General features: G+C 37.5%; 2 protein-coding genes across 2 annotated transcripts; both read left to right on the forward strand.

Moving 5' to 3' along the window:
* The first annotated feature begins 2,287 nt into the window (after positions 1-2,287).
* Positions 2,288-2,922, forward strand: LOC116128970 (phospholipase A and acyltransferase 4-like). Its single transcript, XM_031414714.1, has 2 exons — positions 2,288-2,411; positions 2,496-2,922. Exons 1-2 carry the CDS (start codon positions 2,324-2,326, stop codon positions 2,831-2,833), a joined length of 426 nt encoding a protein of 141 aa, XP_031270574.1. The 5' UTR covers positions 2,288-2,323; the 3' UTR covers positions 2,834-2,922.
* A 2,758-nt stretch (positions 2,923-5,680) lies between these two features.
* On the forward strand, positions 5,681-6,333 carry LOC116128978. The gene is made up of 2 exons (XM_031414721.1): positions 5,681-5,920; positions 6,005-6,333. Exons 1-2 carry the CDS (start codon positions 5,755-5,757, stop codon positions 6,331-6,333), a joined length of 495 nt encoding a protein of 164 aa, XP_031270581.1. The 5' UTR covers positions 5,681-5,754.
* Positions 6,334-21,137: the final 14,804 nt, after the last annotated feature.

Genomic DNA, 21,137 nt, shown 5'->3' on the forward strand with positions numbered 1-21,137 from the left:
TAATGGTTGCTCCCATTCTCAAAATACAAAAACGAAAAAAATTTAAAAAACAGTAGAAAATTACAATTATTTATATACACCAGGATGGTCAAGAACTAGAGTCGTTATTAACTGTAGAAGCTGCTGCAAATTTTACTACGAAATCAGGAAAGGCTGGTGGCGGTGGTGCATGATCAGCTGCGGCAAAATTCATTTCACTTAACGTGCAATGACCGCGGCCACCGCCTGGAATATTTGATGGCATATTTACGCAGCCCATGTCCAATATTTGATGGCATGATCTTTGGTGAGATTGAACGATCAGACTTGTCCATAGTCATTACAGATAGGGTTGTCACTTTTTTTTCAGAATTTTACAATTAGAATGAGATACTCTAATATATTTTTCTTTTTAATTTTATTTTCAACAATAATGCTAAGTCCACAACATTCTTTCACGACTCCAGACATGATAGCTTATCATTGGTTAACTGTCAAATTAGTAGGCATAACGCATATATACAAGCAGGTGAGACCCATTTTACGAATTGATCAATGACGAGTTACTATATTCGGAGTTGTAAGAGAATGTTATTAGATTAGATTGTGGACCTAGCATTACTCTTATTCTGAAAAGTAATAAATCCCAATTAATCTATGGGCATATTTCAATAGGACTTCACATAACAACCATTATTAAAATTTATCTCTTACCAGTTTAACATTTATTATAAAGCAATTCCTTTATAATGGATTCATATTGTTTTAAGATTATATTCCAATCTCTAGTCATACGATCTGAGAGCTCTTTTGTACGCAATCTTAGAGATTATATTCCAATCTCTAATAGTCCTTGCATTTTCTCTCCATCTATCTATAAATTTGTAATGGTTTAATTAGAAAGCAGATAATCTCTAATCACAAATTGGAAATTAAAGGAAAATGTATAATTTTAATAATTTCAATTAAATTTTTTTAGTCAAATATTAAAGTTTCTATTAATCAGGTTTCGAAATATGTCTAGACCTGAAAATTTGCATTGAATAATGCGGCACGACACAGCATGTAGAAGAATGCTCTATGTATACATGTGCATTGCATGAGGCATTTACATAAAGCAACTCCTCGAATCACATATATTGTACACATGATTTAGCTTCGTTCTTGATTAATTTTTAACTTACAATCTTGAGGTTGCTATTGCTAACCATCTAAATTTATATATGTCCATAGTTGAGAATGAGAATGAGATTTTATTGCCAAGTAGCAACACAATATATATAGGATGCAATTAAATGCCAACGGAGTTATTCAACATCCATCAATAGAGATGTTACAGCTTATAATAATATCAAGCATATTGGAATAATGTAATTTTTTTCTTCTTTTTTCTCTACTATATGTAGGTGCTAATACACTTACTTGATACTAATTATGATTTGATCTAAGGGTTGGTTAAGACCTTTGGCTTAATTCAAATAGAAAAACTCATTGAGAACCAAATCATAAAGAAAAGCATTAATTAGACTGACTAAAGGAGAGATTTTCCTACAAAAAAATAACATATGAATCATTAAAGTGATTAGCGATACTCGAAAGAGAGAATAGAACAGAGAGAAAGGTTTCAGAAGGAGTACTGTACAAGTTTTTATTTTCCATATACTGGAAATGCTTCTTTTTAAAACACTATAAAATTAAAAAATAATTAATTATGTGATATCTTGTTAATTTATAGACAAGTGAAGTTATCCTGAAACTCAGCCCTGAGAGGGCTATTATTCACCATCTATCCAAAAACCAATTGTTGTTTTTATCATAGTATCCTGCTTTTAGAATTATATGTAAAGTTTAATTTTTACAGTAGGACTAACTGTTTGTGATCTCTAAACATATCCTTATATAGTTTGAATTCCTCAACATATGAAATATATGTATTGCAATTACATGAGAATCATTTACATAAAGCAATTCCTTAAAAGTTTATCTGTAATCATTCATATATATAAAAACAATATATTCCTTGACTATCTACGTTTATCATAGGGACCCATAGTTCATATATATAGTTCGAATTCCTCAACATATGGAATATATGTATTGCAATTACATGAGGATCATTTACATAAAGCAATTCCTTGAAAGTTTATTTGTAACCATTCATATATATATATAAAAGCAATATATTCCTTGACTATCTACGATCATAGGGACCCATATTGGACTATATAAGCTTTTAGCTTTTGTTCCATCAATTTTCGAACCCAAGGATCCAAATCTATATTTATATCCTCGTTTGAGAAATGTTTGTATTCCCAAGTGCCTTAGTTTAAGCAAGAGAAATTAAATGGGACTAAAACCAAGCTCTCGGTCTAAGCTTGATCCGGGAGATCATATCTTTAGTAATAGGGCGGGGATTCTCTACTATCATCACGGTAAGTAATTTTCATTCACTATTATATTTAATTATAATTTTGCTTGAGTTCTTACATTAATGCATTCTTCTTTTGTAATTATAGGAATATATGTGGGCGATGGCATGGTGATTCATCTTATGCCAGCTGAAAAGAAAGATAAATCAGTTTCTCTGTGTCCAAACTGTGGCTACAGTAAAGACCGGCACAGTGGAATCATCAAAACTTGTCTTGACTGTTTCCTTGATGGCAATATCCTTTTTACCTTTATACATCCCATCCCTTGCAGGCCACCAGATGAAGTTATCAGGATTGCCACTGAGTTTCTCCAAGGAAAACGAGATTTTGGCACATACGACCTTGTATTTAAGAATTGCGAGGATTTTGCATCCTACTGTAAAACAGGCGTTAATTTCTCTTATCAAAGGATTGGGTGGGTTTAGAAAAAAAGTTGTACCAATTTATCTTCATGACAAATGTTGGGTAGGTGTAAATTGTTCGGCCTACTTGAATATTATCTTTCTCTTCCGTAAGATATATATAAGCAATTATGACATTAATTAAGTGACTGAATTATTAATGTTCTTGTTGTTATACNTAAAAATTTAACTTTTTCTATTTAATTTTTTTTTTTTTTTTTTAATAAAAAGATAGAAACCCTCCATTATTCACATTTCACAAATATTTCATTATAGTCCAGGTTTCAAAACAGGTTCCAAAAATCAGTTCCAAACCGGGTACCCCCTACAGGTTCAAACAGGGTACCCTTTTTACAAGTTCCGATTCCGGTTTCGGTTTCTCCATACACAAGAACCAGAATCGGAACCGCATAATATCGGTTCCAAAAAATTGAAACCGGAATCTACCCGCATAGTACTGGTTCTGGATAGGTTCTGGTTCTGATTCCAGTTCTATCCCTCGGTTCCGGTTCTATCCGCTACCCGTGCTCACCCCTTGAGTTCACGTGGTTTTGTCTATAGCTCATAAATTTTAGCTACATGTCTCTCAAAAAAAGTCAACATTCTCAAGCTAAGATGGCGGCTGCAAGTCTTTGCAAATCCCTTATTCTTCATTCATCTCTTTAATATCAATATTAGTCTCTGAAATGAAGAACAAATTAATGACGTGATCTATTAGTCCCTGAAACAATTGCATATTTCTACTATTTTCAGTTGTTCTTTTTTTTTTTTTTAACCTTCACAGAATATTTGGAGAGACAGAGGATATATACCATTTTTTTAATGAACTTCGTACTAATTATTTTTAGCATTTGCTTAAAGTTTATGCTAACATTAAAAGCATCTCCATGCTTTTTTACCACATGCATCACTCACCCAAAGTATGAAGATTGCTCAACTATTTAGGGTGTGTTTGGTTAGAGCTCTAGAAAGATAACTCTGGTAATCTATCTTTAATTCCGAATATACCCTTGTTTGGTTGTCAAGTAACAAAAGTTTCGGTAATCTTTCAATACCAATAGTGATTGCTGTGGGTTAATAGGGGTAGTCGGATTACCTCCTCAAGGGGTGATATTTAAATTATTGGGGTAATCTTAATTTTACCCATTTTACCCTTAATTAATACCATCCGGACATAATTGCCCTCAAATGTCTATCAAATAATAATCACCCAGACCCCTACATTTTGGAATTTAGCTAAAACACCCCAGCCACAAAAGTTTAAAAGTTAACAAAATACCGACAGCCACCAAAGACAACCACTGGCCGCCAGCCACCATTGTCGGCCATCGACAATAGTTCCAGATTGACCCACGATGCAGCGGGATTTGCTAACCGTGTGCAACTTTGGCTGTTTCCGGCCAGTCAAAGGCGGAAAACGGCCAAATCGCGATGGATTTGGTTGGAAACAATCAGAATAGATCGACCATTTTGGCCATTTTTTACCAGATCCACGACAATCTGGTTGTTTTTGGCCTTCGATATGGCCAGAAACAACCATATTAATGTGGATTTGGCGGAACAGCCAAATGGCCATGAATCTGTCGTTTTTGTGCTAGATCCACAATGATCTAGCTGTTTTCAGCCTTTGATCTGGCCGAAAATAACGCAAACGACGCATGGCCAACCTGATCTCACTGGTCATGCGCTGTTTTGGTGACTAACGCCATGGCCGGCAGTGGTGCCAATGGTCGTCGATAGTCTTGGGTGGTTGGGGGTATTTTGTTAAAATTTAAACTTTTTTATTGGGGTGTTTTAGCTAAATTCTCAAATATAAGGGGTAAAAGAATTTATTTAAATAATAATAATAATAATTATTATTATTTATTATTATAATGATATTAAAAAGGAAGGGCAATTCATAAAAGTCCTATCGATAACATTTTATTCTTCCCAACTAAACATCTTAATTATTCATACCCACTAATCTAGCCAAACTATTGATATAATATCCTCCCGTAATCTTTAAGATAATTTATCTCGTGGTAATCTTATATTTCAGTAATAAACATTCCTCGAACCAAACGCACCCTTAAGGTATTTTCTTGTTAACTAAGGCCATGCCTTAATATAACGATTCCATAACATTTTAGTCTAGCCTTCATATAAAACGATTCCTGACAAACTAGCAGTTTTATTTCAACAAAAGGAAATAGAAAACAATCGTATTTAAGGCCCAGGATTACAGGATGACGCAATCTGTGGAATATATGACACGTAATGATATACTGGAAATGCTTCTTTAAAAACACTATAAATTAAAAATAATTAATTTGTGATTCTTGTTAATTTAGACAAGTGAAGTTATCCTGAAAGTCAGCCCTGAAGGGCTATTACCTTCCCATTCTATCCAAAAACCAATTGTTGTTTTTATCATAATATCCTGCTTTGAGAATTATATGTAAAGTTTAATTTTTACAGTAGGACTAAATGTTTGTGATCTCTGAATATATCCTTATATAGTTCGAATCCCTCAACATATGGAATATTTATGTATTGCAATTACATGAGGATCATTTACATAAAGCAATTCCTTAAAGTTTATACGTAACTATTCATATATATAAAAACAATATATTCTTTGACTATCTACGTTTATCATAGGGACCCATAGTCCATATATATAGTTCAAATTCCTCAACATATAGAATATATGTATTGCAATTACATGAGGATCATTTACATAAAGCAATTCTTTAAAAGTTTATTTGTAACAATTCATATATATATAAAAGCAATATATTCCTTGACTATCTACGTTTATCATAAGGACCCATATTAGACTATGTAAGCTTTTAGCTTTTGTTCCATCAATTTTCGAACCCAAGGATCCAAATCTATATTTATATCCTCGTCTGAGAAATGTTTGTATTCCCAAGTGGCTTAGTTTAAGCAAGAGAAATTAAATGGGACCAATACTAAGCACTCAGTCTGAGCTTAATCCGGGAGATCGGTCTGAGTTTGATCCAGTACGTTATATCCTTGGTAAGTTTATTCCGGTAGATCGGTCTAAGCTTAATCCAGGAGATCATATCTGTAGTAATAGGATGATTGTTGCCTTCGATCATCACGGTAAGTAATTTTCATTCACTATTATATTTAATTATAATTTTGTTGGAGTTCTTACATTACTGCATTATTCTTTTGTAATTATAGGAATATATGTGGGCCATGGCATGGTGATTCATCTTATGCCAGCTGAAAAGGAAGGCGGGTGTAAATCAGTTTCTCTGTGTGAATCAGTTTCTCCGTGTCCAAACTGTGGCTACAGGAGAGGCCGGGATAGTGGAATCATCAAAACTTGTCTTGACTGTTTCCTTGATGGCCATTACCTTTTTATCTTTGAAAATCTAAAACCTTGCAGGCCACCAGATGAAGTTATCAGGATTGCCACAGAGTTTCTCCTAGGAAAACGACATTTTGGCACGTACGACCCTCTATTTAACAATTGCATTGATTTTGCAAAGTACTGTAAAACAAAATAATGCTGCATTTATACTACTCTTTTATATTATTTTTATTACATGATGATGTGATATATGTCATAATCACATAAATTTTTAATTATTTTTAATTTTTAATATTATAATAGAATTTGTGTGGTTGTGACATGTACCACATCATAATATAATGAAAATTGTATAAAAGAGTGATATAAGTATAACATTACTCCTGTAAAACAGGCATTGGTTTATCTTATCAAAGGTTTGGGTGGGTTTAGAAAAAAAAGTTGTACCAATTTATCTTCATGACAAATGTTAGGTAGGTGTAAGTTGTTCGACCTACTTGAATATTATCTTTCTCTTCCTTAGAATATATATAAGCAATTATGACATTAATTAAGTGACTGAATTATTAATGTTCTTGTTGTTATACGTACTAATTACCTTAATAATATTCAATATATAATTTTTTTTAGTGCATATTATTATAAAGTTTCTATTTAATCAGGTGTTCGAAATTAATGTCTAGACCTGAAAATTTGCATTAGCATATAATGCGAGCACTAAGATGCATGTAGAAGAATTGCTCTATGTATACATGTGTATTGCATGAGGATCATTTACATAAAGCAATTCCTCGAATCTACATATATTGTACACATGATTTAGCTTTGTTCGATTAATTTTTTAACCTTACAATCTTGAGGTTGCTATTGCTAAACCATCTAAATTTATATATGTCCATAGTTGAGAAATGAGAAATGTTTATATTGCCAAGTAGCAACACAATATATATAGGATGCAATTAAATGCCCAACGGGAGTTATTCAACATCCATCCAAATATGAGATGTTATCAGCTTGTAATAAATATCAAGCATATTGGAATAATGTAATTTTTCTTCTTCTTTTTTTCTCTATATATGTAGGATGCTAATACACTTGACTTGATACTAATTATGATTTGATCTAAGGGTTGGTTAAGACCTTTGGCTTAATTCATAATAGAAAAAATTCATTGAGAACCAAATCATAAAAGAAAAGCATTAATTAGACTGACTAAAGGAGAGATTTTCCTACCAAAAAAAAATAACATATATGAATCATTAAAGTGATTCAGAGAACTCGAAAGAGAGAATAGGAACAAGAGAAGAAAGGTTCAGAAGGAGTACTGTACAAGTTTTTATTTTCCAGAATAATAATCGGTACAATGACTTAACTGTTTGTTTTATACTACTTTCAGCACTTTACTAATACTGTAATAATGTTACATGCTTAGCACCTGACTACTCTCACACTTAGCTTGACTAGTTGACTCTTCTTCATTAAGCTGACTTAGACTGCACAAACTAACAGACTTGGCTTGTTCTTCATTCTTCTCTTTAATATCAATATTAGTCTCTGAAATGAAGAACAAATTAATGAGGTGATCTATTAGTCCCTGAAACAATTGCATATTTCTAATATTTTCAGTATTTTTTTTTTTTTTTTAACCTTCACGGAATATTTGGAGAGACGGAGGATATATACCATTTTTTTAATGAACTTCGTACTAATTATTTTTGGCCTTTGCTTAAAGTTTATGCTAACATTAAAAGCATCTCCATGCATCACCCAAAGTATGAAGATTGCTCAACTACTTAAGATATTCTCATGTATAGCTAAGGCCATGCCATTGATATAAAGTGATTCCTTGACAAACTAATAGTTTTATTCCATTTTTTCAACTAAATTTTCCCACCTAAATTATTCTATTTATCTATCTATGTATGAATATATGGAATACTTTTTTTTTTTAATAATTTTCTAATTTTGATCACACATATAAGATACAGTTGTCATTGTTTCAAAATTCAATGATACTAAAAATATTTATAAAAACAAAAAAAAAAAAAAGCCATGGTTCTTGCAGGCTAATAAGTTTCGAAATCACCTGATGAAATTGTCAACTTAGACATTGATCTTCTCCAAGGAAATGGCTTTGCTAAATACTATTTTATTGCTAAAAAATTTCAGACAGGCCATTGGCGCTAGCAGCAGCAAAATACAAAGCATTATTCAACAAAAGGAAATAAAAAACAATGGTATTTAAGGCTCAAGACTACAGGATGATGCAATCTGTGGAATATGTAACACGTAAATAATTAATTATGTGATATCTTGTTAATTTGTAGATAAGTGAAGTTATCCTGAAACTTAGCCCTGAGAGGGTTATTATTCACCAAATCTATCCAACAACCATTGTTGTTTTTATCATAGTATCATGCTTCTTGCAGATCCCAATTACCTTTAGAATTATATATAAAAGTTTAATTCTGACAGTGGGACTAAATATTTGTGATCTTTGAACATATCTATATATAGTTCGAATTCTAATTTGCATATGCCTATCTCTTATCTCTTATTTGAATTTTTTTTTTACAAAATTACAGTTTAATGTTTGTGTTATTACAAAGTTATGTCAATTACACTGCCAATAATGTCTAGAATATTTTTAATGACATTAAGCATCTGATGCAAGCACTATCATATAGCACATTTTGAAGAATTTCTCAACATATGGAATATATATATTGCAATTACATGAGGATCATTTACATGAAGCAATTCCTTAAAAAGTTTATCTGTAACCATTCATATATATTGTTGATGCGAAATTTTGACACTAACCAAAAAGCACGTGTGAAACGTTGATTGGCTTAGGAGACACACGTGGGTATAGATAAAAGACATAGTAAATGCAGTAGTGAGAGCTTTTTAAAGTGGTTCGGATGCTAAGGTAGCAAGTCCTACGTCCACTAATGTTTGTATTAATATTAGGGGTCAGGTCGCAACAGCGGACTGACTTACAAATGATTTACAAAAGATAAGATGAGTAAAAGTACAAGAGAGAGAATAGCTAATTAAGAGTAAAACCCCTCAATGAAAGAGTATTCTCCAATTTATAATGAGATGGATGGAAGTAATGATCATTAAATCTGTGAGTTGGTGGGAATGTCAGGGCAAATCCTTCTTTATGTCACATTGCCTACCTTCCAGAGTGATTTGCGCGATTTGGAGCAGGGAATGGACACGTGGGATCATCACAGCTTCTGGCTGGTCTGGCGCGCACCTACCATCCTGACAGGAGCAGGCTGCCCTCTCCCTCACTTGACTTCCCACATCAGCCCTATATTTCCCAGGCATAACAGAAGTCCCCCTAGTTTTTAAGGTTTGAGGATCGAACCTTGGAAACTATAAGTCATGCTGTGATTGGAGGTTTCTTGGAAGTTTTGTCGGCTCCGACCTGTTTGAAAGTAGGTCGGGATAGGACTTTCTGCGAGCACGACCTCGTATGGCCATCGTCTGAGTGACCTAACTTCGTCAGGCATTGTTTGTTGTGCCTTAGGGACGAGTGCATTTAATGAAGTAGCCCCTGCGTTGACAGGTGTTCTGCGGGTGTTAAGCGTCTGCCAGGCACATTAAATGCACCGTATGCTGACACGTTATCACTTTATCAGAGCATTAAATGCATGGCACGCTGAAACGATAACCCTTATCACAGCATTAAATGCAGATTGAGGCGCAATTAATACTGAGAGAGAGAGAAAGAGCCGTCGTTTGAGTTTCTCAACGGAAGAGATGGGGATTTGATTATCCTTAATCGCGACTCTCTCTCTCCCCCACTGATCTGCGACACGTGTCCGTGATCAACGGTAAGAGATTATTGCCGCCCAAACGTCGTTTCGATTCCGAGGAGAGCGAACATCGGTTCATATGCTATAAAAGCTCAAATCCTTCTCAGATGATGCCACCAGAGTCTTTATCATAGAGAACGAAAGATTTCCACAAACTAGAACCCCTGCCTTCCAAACCGGTGTTTTTCCGATATTCGAAGTAGAGATCACTTTTCGTACTCCGAGAGGTAAGAACCTTTCTTTGTCTTCATTTTCTTAGTTTTCATGGTGGTGTAATGGTGTCTAGTCTTCTGATGGTTCATCGGAGACGTGACGCTGGCGTCGGGTTCGAGCCGTGAATGGCGGCTCGAGTCATACTATTAGGGTTTAGGGAGTTTATTCCACGTCGTCGTACGGTACAACGTACGATGGCTAAATGACCCTCTGCTCGTCGCTTTTGCAGACTGCAGAATAGAACCCTCAACGACCAGGTCCGAGGAAGGAACCGGCTCATCTTCGCAGGGTGTTCCTGCGAGCGTAACCCACGAGGTTTACTCTATTCTTATCGGGGAAGAGCTCGAGAGGGTGGTCAAATAGTACGTGTTCATGTGGAAGTTTTTCGCGACATCACCCGGTCGTCGCGGTACCATTCCAGTGGGTTGGCCACGATCTCCGAAGAGATCTTTAAGGATGAGGGGTTGATTCCTTTCCACCATTTTATCAGGTCGGTCCTGGATTACTTCGGGATCACATCGATGCAGGCAACATCGAACGTGTATGTCATTGCTGTTGTGCTGTACATCACGTGTCATGAGAGCGGTCTGCGTGAGCTAACCGCTATGGAGCTCGGCTGCTCGTACTACTTGAAAAGGAGCAAGGACAAGGACTCATACTACTTGGTCAGACGACCTACCATTGCCGAAGGGATACATAGCTACCCTAGCAACGCGGGGGCCTACGAAACGAAGTTTTTCTTCTTTCGTTATGACGGCCATTGCCGCTTTCAGGATCCAAGCAGGTTCTTCTTCGTTAAATTCATTAACTGTGCATTTCTTTCTTCTAACGACCTGCTTCCCTTTGTAATTAACAAGTCGACCAGCCTAGAGCTGCTCTCCGACCTAGACAGGATCGTATCTTTCGAAGTTCTTCCTAAGGCTAGTCATGCCACGAGGAAGCTCGTGACGACCATGAACTTGCAGAAGTATAGTTTTTTCAATGCGGACGCGTCTTTAGAGCTCGCACCGAGTAAGTTGTGCAGACTGGTTCTTTTCTAGTCGGAGAATGAAATGTTTTTACTAACGATTCTTTCATGCAATGACCATGCCTCCAAAAGAGTTGGGACAGCCGCGACGAGGGCCATTCAACTTTCCTCGGATGAGGAAGGCCAAGGCGACCGCAGTTGTTCCCCCTGTTTCCCCGGCTGCAGGTGCGACGTCTGGCCCACCGGTGTGACCTGCTGTAGCCTCTCAACCCCAACCTTCAGAGGATGTGCCCATTCGAGCTGCACAAGTCTCCTAGCTATCGGTTGTTCACCAGAGGCAAAAGACAACAGCTCAATGAGCTAAGAAGAGAAAATAGATCCAGGTCAATGAGTCAGAGACCAAATCTGAGGGCGATCAGCTCGAGAGGTCGCAGCAGGGTGTCGGGAGAAGGTCAGGCAAGGAATCGATGGATGAAACGACCACTGCTGAGGGCAAGGAGGAGACCCCAATGCTGGACTCGTTGAGGAACTTGCCCGAGTACCTGTAGCCGGTAGTCTACTCTTTATTGGAGTGTGGACTATTGGAATCGTACGAGTAGTTCGCTGATTCTGGTGATGTTGACCTGATGACCACATCGGTTCAACACCTAAGCAAGGTGAACGAACTATCCTTGGCATGGAATTCTTTAGCTATTTTTGATAATTCTAACTCATTTCTTATTCGCAGGCCCTGCTCGCCAAGCGGATGTCCTTGGAGAAGGCTCGGCTGGGAGCCGCAAAAGGGGAAGGCGATCTAAAGGAAGAGAACGTGACGCTCAAGCGAAGCCTGGAAGCTATCGAAGCAGAAAGAGAACTGTTCGCTGAGGCAGTGAACGAATACTTGAACCAGAAGAATGTAGCTCTTTGCACGGTGGACGGACCGTAGCCAAACTCTCCAAGGAGGTCAGAGAGATGGACCAGGAGCTCCAAGCGACCTCAATGCAGGCTTTAAGAGCTGAACAAGAAAGAGAGGCCTCCGAGAAGCAAAGGCAAGCTCTCGAGGCTGAAATTCAGGCAAGTCAGGGAAGAGTTGCTTCCCTGACCAAAGAGACGCAAAACCAGGCAGCGGAGGTCGAGGAGAAAGCTACCGACTGGGTGATTGGGTCTATCTACGCCTTGCAGCCAAAGAACCCGCACCTTGATTTGACCGACCTCCCTGAGGACTGGCGGCAAACTCTGATCTCCATGGTGCTGCAGGATGCCGAAGTGGCGACCGACCAAGGACCCGATCAGGTGGGAGGCTCGGGTCTAGCCTCTGAGAAGCCCCCGGCCGACCAGCCCTAGGATGAGGTCATGCTTTAGGAGATTAAGGCTTATAATTGTCAATTCACCATTTGTAATCTTTAATGAAATATATTTTACTTTTACAATTTCTGTTTGTTTTATTATACATGAGTTTGCAGTACAATTTTGAACAAGTCTATAACACACTTACACGAACAACATTACATACAAACTGTTACAAACGAATAGAGTAACACTTTACAAGGAAATCATTTCAAAAAGTAATTTACAATAAAAACTAAGTTTCGAGATTACTGATAGTATGACCGAAGGTGCTCGGCATTCCAAGCTCGGGGTACTTTGGAACCGTTCAACCTTTTTAGGTGATAAGTTCCTGGCCTTATCACCTTGTTGGCATGATACGGGCCTTTCCAGTTCGGTCCTAGTACCCCCGCACTTGGTTCTCTGGTTTCGAGGAAAACTTTCTTAAGCACAAAGTCACCGACTTGGAAGTCTCTTCGTTTGACCTTTGAATCGAAGAACCTCTTCGTGCGCTACTGGTAGGTCGCTATCCTTAGCGAGGCCTTGCTGCAATGTTCTTCGACAAAATCTAGACTTGCTCTCATAAGTGCTTCGTTTTCGGCCTCATTGTACAAGTCCCTCCGAAGTGAACCAGTCCCTACCTCCACAGGAATCATTGCTTCGCAATCGTATGCCAGCGAGAAAGGTGTTTTTAAGGTGGAGGTTCTCGGAGTTGTTCTGTACGCCCATAGGACTTCGGGGAGGTCGTCAGCCCAATTCCCCTTGGCTGCTCCAAGTTTGGCCTTTAGAGTGTGCTTGATAGTTTTGTTGACAGCTTCAACTTGGCCATTTGCTTGTGGTCTTGCGACTGAGGCAAATTTTTTATGGATGCCCAGCTCGTCGCAGAACTGCTTGAACTCCTTATTGTCGAATTGCTTTCCGTTATCCAAGATGAGGGTATGAAGAATTCCGTAGCGGCACACTATATTCTTGAAAACGAAGTCTTTCAGCTTTCTGATCGTGATCGCTGCTAGTGGTTCAGCTTCCACCCATTTGGTGAAATAATCTACCGCGACCACGACATACTTGACTCCCCCTTTATCGACTGGCATGGGACCTATAAGATCGATTCTCTATATGAAAAATGGGTAGGGGCTATTCATCGTTATCAGCTCGTGAGAGGGGGCTCGCAGAATGTTCGCAAACCGCTAACACTTGTCACACCTTTTGACAAAGTTGTAGGTATCTTTTTGAATTCGGGGCCAATAATACCCTTGACGAACAACCTTGTTTGCAAGAGATCGTGCGGCGGTGTGATTACCGCATATCCCTTTATGAATTTCCCTCATGATATAATCTGCCTCTTCGCTGGTCACACATCAGAGGAGAGGGGCGCTGAACCCTTGCCTGTATAGCTGGTCTCCAATGAGAGAGTAACGAGTAGATCTTGTTCGCAGAATCCGTGCCTCGACCTTGTCGCCAGGCAAGATCCCATCCTTGAGGTATCGAAAAATGGGAGTCATCCAGGAATCCGATTGTGTTACATTCACGACCTATTCGGTCGGGCTGATGCTCGGGGCCTCGACCAATCGAACAGGAATGCTATCTGGTGCCTCTGATTCTAACGATGAGGCAATCCTTGCTAGGGCGTCCGCCACAGAGTTGCTATCTCTAGGGATCTGGGTGATCGCGAAGTGCTTGAACGACTCGAGTGTAGCCTTACCTTCTTTCAGGTAACGGATCATGTTTTCTTCATTGGCTTGGTATTCTCCTAGAATCTGGTTAACAACCAGCATGGAGTCACTATGGATGCTGATCGCAGTTGCACCCATTTCTCTGGCTAACCGCAATCCAGCGAGCAGAGCTTCATACTCGCCTCATTGTTGGTTGCCTTGAATCCGAACCGGAGGATGCCGTGAATGCGAGCCCCTTTGGGGCTCAAAAGAAGGAGACCTGCACCCGCCCTCTTCCTGATCCACGATCCGTTGACGTAGAGGCTCCAGGTCGATAGATTCTGAATGATTCCCTGGATGGCTTTGCTAGGCTATTGCTCTGACTCATTTGGAAGATAGGAGAATTCTAAAATGAAGTCAACAACAGCCTGCCCTTTGATGGTCGACCTTGGCTTGTACTTTAGGTCGAACTGACTTAATTCCATGGCCCATTTGAGCAGTTTACCCGAGGCCTCTGGCTTCTGGAGGACCTGCCTGAGGGGGTAATTAGTCATTATATGGATCGTATGGGCGTGGAAGTAAGGTCGTAGCTTTCTGGAAGCAATCAACAGGGCATAGGCTAATCGTTCCATTTCCAGATACCACATCTCAGCATCCGACAGGCGCTTGCTTGCATAGTATACAGGCCATTGGACTTTTTCCTCTTCTCGAACTAGGGTTGCACTGACCGCGAACTGAGAGACGGACAGATACAGGGGCAAGATCTCTTGCAGAAGAGGCTTGGAGAGGAGAGATGGCTTCCCGAGGTGTTCTTTTATACTTTGGAAAGCTTGTTCGCATTCGGGAGTCCATTTGAACTTCTTATTGGCCTTCAGAACATTGAAGAACGGCAAGCAGCGATCTGTTAGCCTCGATATGAAGCGACTTAGTGCCGCTATTCGCCCATTAAGACTCATGACTTTTTTTTTGCTTGTCGGGCTTTCCACATCAAGGAGAGCTTAGATTTTCTCAGGGTTGATTTCTATTCCCCGCTGGTTAATCATGTATCCTAAGAATTTACCCGAGGATACCCCGAACAAACACTTGAGAGGGTTCAGTTTCATTATGTAGAGTAAGAGGATATCAAACATCTCTACGAGATGCGCTATGTGATCTGAAGCAACATGGGATTTGACCAGCATGTCATCTACGTAGACCTCCATTGACTTACCGATCTAGTCGGAGAACATTCGGTTAACTAATCGCTGGTAGGTCGCACCAGCGTTCTTGAGGCCGAAGGGCATGACTTTATAGCACTACAGTCCCCGATCTGTAATGAAAGACGTATGCTCTTCGTCTGGCGCATACATCAGAATTTGATTATATCCCGAGTATGTGTCCATGAAACTTAGCAGCTCGTGCCCCGAGATGGCATCCACGAGCTGGTCAATTCTTGGCAGGGGGAAGCTATCTTTAGGACAAGCTTTGTTGAGGTCGCTAAAGTCGACGCAGGTTCGCCACTTGCCATTGGGCTTCTTTACCAAAACCGGGTTGGCAACCCAGGTCGGGTAGAGTGCCTCTCGGATGGACCCGTTACGGAGGAGGTTATCTACCTCTAGCTTTAAGGCGGCATATCGCTCCGAATCCATTGCTCTTCTTTTCTGGTGAACCGGCTTGGCTTCGCTGTCAATGTTTAACGCATGGCATATAACATTCGGGCTGATCTCGACCATATCTGCTTGCGACCATGCAAACACGTCGATGTTCTCCTTGAGGAAGCTGGTCAGTTCGGTAGCGAGCTGGGAGTTGAGATTTTTACCGATCCTTAACACCCTGTTCGGTTCATTTTGATCGACCAGTACTTCAATTAGGTCCTCAACTGGCCTACTGGAAGGGCAGTCTTGGATGTGTGACTTCTGAGCACACTCAACATTTCTCACGTGCGAGTAGTTGGTGTTAAAATCCAGCATCAACATCTCCTGCTTTAAAATATGTGTATGTAGTCAAGTTCGAGTTCTAATGCAATAGCAGGATGTTTAAAATTCTCTCACAAAATAATTATAGAGTTATCTGACGAGTTTTATATAACTTGTCTTGAGTATGTACTACTAAAATATCATCATAAATAATTTGGAATTAAAACCTTTAGTAGATAATATTATCTATTGATGAGGACCGTCTTGCATAGAGATTATCACAGTAATAGCTAAACTGTTTAAACCTCTGAGTGATAAAGAAATAATGTTAACAAATGGTTTTAGTAATTTGAGATGTCATATTAATAACTTGTAACATCAAAATAATCAGCATAACCCACCACCCATGGGTAGCCCAACGATAAGGGCAAATCAAGGGAACTACAAATGGTCTAACTCACAATCAAGACTTAAATTAATTCTCGCTAGGCGCAAAGGTAATACCCTCCTTTATAATTTACCCAGGGGCAGCAGCAGTGAGTTGCTGTGAGATAGCTTTCAGCCTTCCACTGACAAATGTTATCAAGTGTGATTGATAAATATATATTATCATTTTTATGATGTCATTAATTGATTCGATTACATTATTGTGTTAATTTTAAACTAAACTCCCATTCTCGTGGGGTTGCGGTAGTGAATTGCTATGAGAAAGCTTCCACTGACAAATGTTATCAAGCATGATTGATAAATATATATTATCATTTTTATGATGTCATTAACTGATTTGATAATATTATTGTGTTAATTTTGAATACTCTCATTCTTGTACAATGAATCGAAATTATATATATATAGTACAAATGATTCGAAAAAAATTTCGATTTAACTTGATTAATTAATTTATTATATATATGCTGCATGGTCAATATTTTGATATATCATCTTTATAATATGATAATTTGGGGAAATAATTAAAAATATAATAATCAAAGAATCCAATAATCAATTTCAATGAATGAATATGAGTTCACATGATGGGGTTGATCGAATTGCACAACCACATGGCTTGTTGCCTTGTAATGGTTGCTCCCATTCTCAAAATACAAAAACGAAAAAAATTTAAAAAACAGTAGAAAATTACAATTATTTATATACACCAGGATGGTCAAGAACTAGAGTTGTCATTAACAGTAGAAGCTCCTGCAAATTTTGCGACGAAATCAGGAAAAGCTGGCGGCGGTGGTGCATGAACAGCTGCGGCAAAATTCATTTCACTTAACGTGCAATGAGCGCTGCCACGGCCTGGAATATACGTGCATGGGTTGCGACCGATAGGCGCCACCGGACCCTTTTGTAGAGATTGAACGATCAGACTTTTTTGCCTCCATTGCTCTCCTTCGAGCGGCCTCATTGCCGAAGTTCGTTCACAAAATGACGCACAAAGAAGGACGGAAACGAGTGGTATTATGAAGCAACGTAAACCCATTTGAGATGTGAAAGATTTCTCGTGAAAAGAAATGGAAGTTGAAGGTTGAAGATGAATTAAAAATGGTTATGGAGATGGATGAATCGATGTGTATTTATATTATAAGGTTTAGAAGGGGTTGACTGAAAGCCGCGGGGCTTGAAGTTTGAATGAAAGTCTAAATGAGAGACACGGACCTTTACCTTTAAGGGCAACCAATGAGTCCCTAATATGTATTCATGCGACTTAATCAAAGTTTGAAGAAGTCCAATTCTGACGCATGAGAGAACTATTTCAAGTCTTGGGCTCTGGGTCTGCTGGTTTTATTTACCCAGCCCATGTCCAATATTTGATGACATGATTTTTGGTGAGATTGAACGAACAGACTTGTCCGTGGTCATTATAGATAGGTTTGTCACTTTTTTTTCTTCATAATTTTACAATTAGAATGAGATACTCTAATATATTTTTCTTTTTAATTTTATTTTGAACAATAATGATAGGTCCATAATATTCTCTCACAACTCCCGATGTGACAGCTTATCATTGGTTAACTTGCAAATTGGTAGGCATAATCCGTATATACAAGCAGGTGGGACCTATTTTACGAATTGATCAATGGCAAACTGCTATGTTGGGATGGGAGTTTTAAGAAAAGGTTGTGAGATTAGATTATGGATCTAACTGTACTCTTAGTCTGAAAATAAATAAATCTCAATTAATCTATGGACATATCTCAATAAGACTTCACAGAAGAGCCATTATTAAAATTTCTTCCTTAACAGTTTAACAATTATTATAAAACAATTCCCTTGTAATGGATTCATATCATTTTAAGATTATATTCCAATCTCTAATAGTTCTTGCATTTTCTCTCCATTTATCTATAAATTTGTAATGGTTTAATTAGAAAGCAGATAATCTCTAATCACAAATTAGAAATTAAAGGAAATTTTTAGTAAGATGGGACAACGTTCAAGCCAACATCGGGGGCTCCAACCGGTTGATCAGATCACTACTAACAGAATCGTGTTTGTCTACCATCATCACGGTAAGTTTTTTCAGTGTTCACACTCTTTTAAACTTACATCTAATTGCAAGTATATATAAGTATAAATATAATTCACTTTCCAAAACAAAAACCTAGTATATGTTATATATATAGTGTTGATAACGTACATGATCTAAGCTTTCTTCAATTTTAATGATATATCAACTCCATATTTCACCAACTTTTTGCAGCGACATAAATTTGCATTCTTAAGATAAATTGGCGAAATTTTCGATGGAATTATTGTAATCTTATTATATTTTGTGGTACTACTGACAATTTGGTAGGTAAGTCCATATATTTTAAATTGTTATTCTTATATTTTATTCAATTCAATAAAAGTCATATATAATCATACTGTATATGTATTTGTATTCTCTTTCGTCGAGAACTCTCTTGAATATATGTGGGGGACGGCATGGTCATTCATTTGCTACCACTTTCATAGCAAAGTAACTCTTCTTTCCCATGCCAAAAATGTGGGCACACACCAAGCTTACATGGTGGGATCGTCAAAACATGCCTGGATTGCTTTCTCGATGGCCAGTCATTATATATTTTTTATGATTCTTCAATTGGCTGCAAACCACCTGATGAGGTTGTGAAGACTGCCACCGAGTTTTTCCAAGGAATAAGGACCTTTGATGACTACAATTTTGCTTTTAACAACTGTGAAAACTTTGCATCTTTTTGTAAAACAGGCGAAAAGTCATCTAGGCAAAGAAGGAATGCAACTATATTAGCTGCCTTGCCCTCTGCGGTGTTATCTGGTGGTAGAGTGATTGTTGGTCCACAAGGTCGTGATGACGGTGTACAAGTAAGTTTTGGGTTTAGGTTTTAGATTAAGGTTTCACTCTATGGAGGAAATTTTCTAGTAAAGATGTCACGTCTGTCAACCATGCTCAACTTTTAAATAAAAGGATGTACTAACTAGAGAATTAAAAGACAATAAATTTAGAGATGGCAATGGGCTCGGTGTTTTTGGGTACTCGGCCTGGCTTGACCTGTCTTGAAAAGGCCGGGCTTTATCTAGTGTTAGCGAGCTTGAGCTTAGGCTTGAGACTGATTTTAAAGCCTGCCCTCGGGTACAGGTTGGGCATGGGTATGCCTTCAATCCCGACCTAGCCCGACAATTTTACTAAATTACCCTTATACTATATATCTAATTACAGAATTATCTTACATATATATTAAAAAAAAATTGAAATTTATTAATATTTGGTGAGTATTCAAAAATAAATTAATATTTAAAAACTGTTTCTAGAAATAAAAAAAAATTAAAATTTATTAATATTTAAAAATTCACATTATAAAAATGGGTGAGCTTGGGTCGGGACTGAGATTACAAAAAGCCCATTGGGTTGGACTTGAGCTTTACCTGTCATCTCTGTGACGGGCTTGCGCCAAGACTAAGCCTTTGTCATGGGGTCGGGCTTGGGCTCAAGCCAAGAGGTACCTGGTCCCATTGCCATCTCTAAATAAATTTAGTTTTGTGTAATAGGACTATGACTAACTTTTTCTTTTGTTAAGCACTTCACAAAACAAGCTAATCTCGTTTAAATGAGGTTTGAGTAAATTATCTTCATATCTTGATGTCCCAAGCACAAGGGTTATCAGCTTATAATAAATATCAAGCATATTAGAATAATGTAAATGTTTTTTTTTTTTTTTTTTTTTTTATATATGTTGGATGTTAATACACTTGACTTGATACTAATTATGATATGATCTGAGGGTTGGTTAAAATCTTTGGCTTAATTCATAACAGAAAAAATCATTGAGAAGCAAATCATAAAAGAAAATCATTAATTAGATTGACAAAAGGAGAGATTTTCCTATTAAAACAAATAACATATATGAATCATTGAAGTGATTGCTCAACTATTTAGGGTATTCTCTTGTATAGCTAAGGCCATGCCATTAATATAAAGTAATTCCTTAATACTTTTAGTCTAGCCATTCATATAAAACGATTCCTTGACAAACTAACAGTTTTTGTTCCATCTTTCCAACTGAATTTCCAATCATAAATTATTCTATTTATCTATCTATGTATGAATATATGGAATACTGTTTTTTTTTTTTATATATATATATTTTCAGTATCTTTAGGGTGCGTTTGGTTGGAGGTTATATAGGATTACTGAGATAATATCATCTTATATTACTTGATTACCACGTTTGATTGTCAAGTAATATAAGATTCCATTAAGCTTCCAATATTAATAATAATTACTGTTGGTAATATATAAGGTAATTTGATTACCTCAGTTTTTTTAGGTATTGTAAGATTACTTGGTAACTTTAATTTTGTTATAATTTTATCACTTATCAATAAACTATTTGGACAATAATGCTCTTGTTATCTAAATAATTTACAAAAAATTTATGGACATTTTTAACTTTATACAAAAAAATTAAACCCATTTATACCCTTCAATTTCAACAAAATTAAATTCCTAAATTTATTACTACATCAAATCCCCCAAACCTAACTCATTTATTCTTCATCTACCAAATTAATTACCTTTTTATCTTGCTTCCATGAACTCGAACTTTGCTTCTCATTCCCACTTTTTCGCAGTTGAACACAAACCCAACTGGATTTCCCTTTAAACTTGA

This window comes from Pistacia vera, unplaced genomic scaffold (genome assembly GCF_008641045.1).
Source record: "Pistacia vera cultivar Batoury unplaced genomic scaffold, PisVer_v2 Contig206, whole genome shotgun sequence".
Lineage (NCBI taxonomy): Eukaryota > Viridiplantae > Streptophyta > Magnoliopsida > Sapindales > Anacardiaceae > Pistacia > Pistacia vera.

What these genes read in the sequence shown, in the direction of transcription:
- LOC116128970 (XM_031414714.1), top strand. Translation starts at nt 2,324, where the DNA reads ATGGGACTAAAACCAAGCTCTCGGTCTAAGCTTGATCCGGGAGATCAT. An exon ending in GATTCTCTACTATCATCACG is followed by an intron (nt 2,412 to 2,495) that starts GTAAGTAATTTT and finishes TTGTAATTATAG; the next exon opens with GAATATATGTGGGCGATGGC.
- LOC116128978 (XM_031414721.1), top strand. Translation starts at nt 5,755, where the DNA reads ATGGGACCAATACTAAGCACTCAGTCTGAGCTTAATCCGGGAGATCGG. An exon ending in TGTTGCCTTCGATCATCACG is followed by an intron (nt 5,921 to 6,004) that starts GTAAGTAATTTT and finishes TTGTAATTATAG; the next exon opens with GAATATATGTGGGCCATGGC.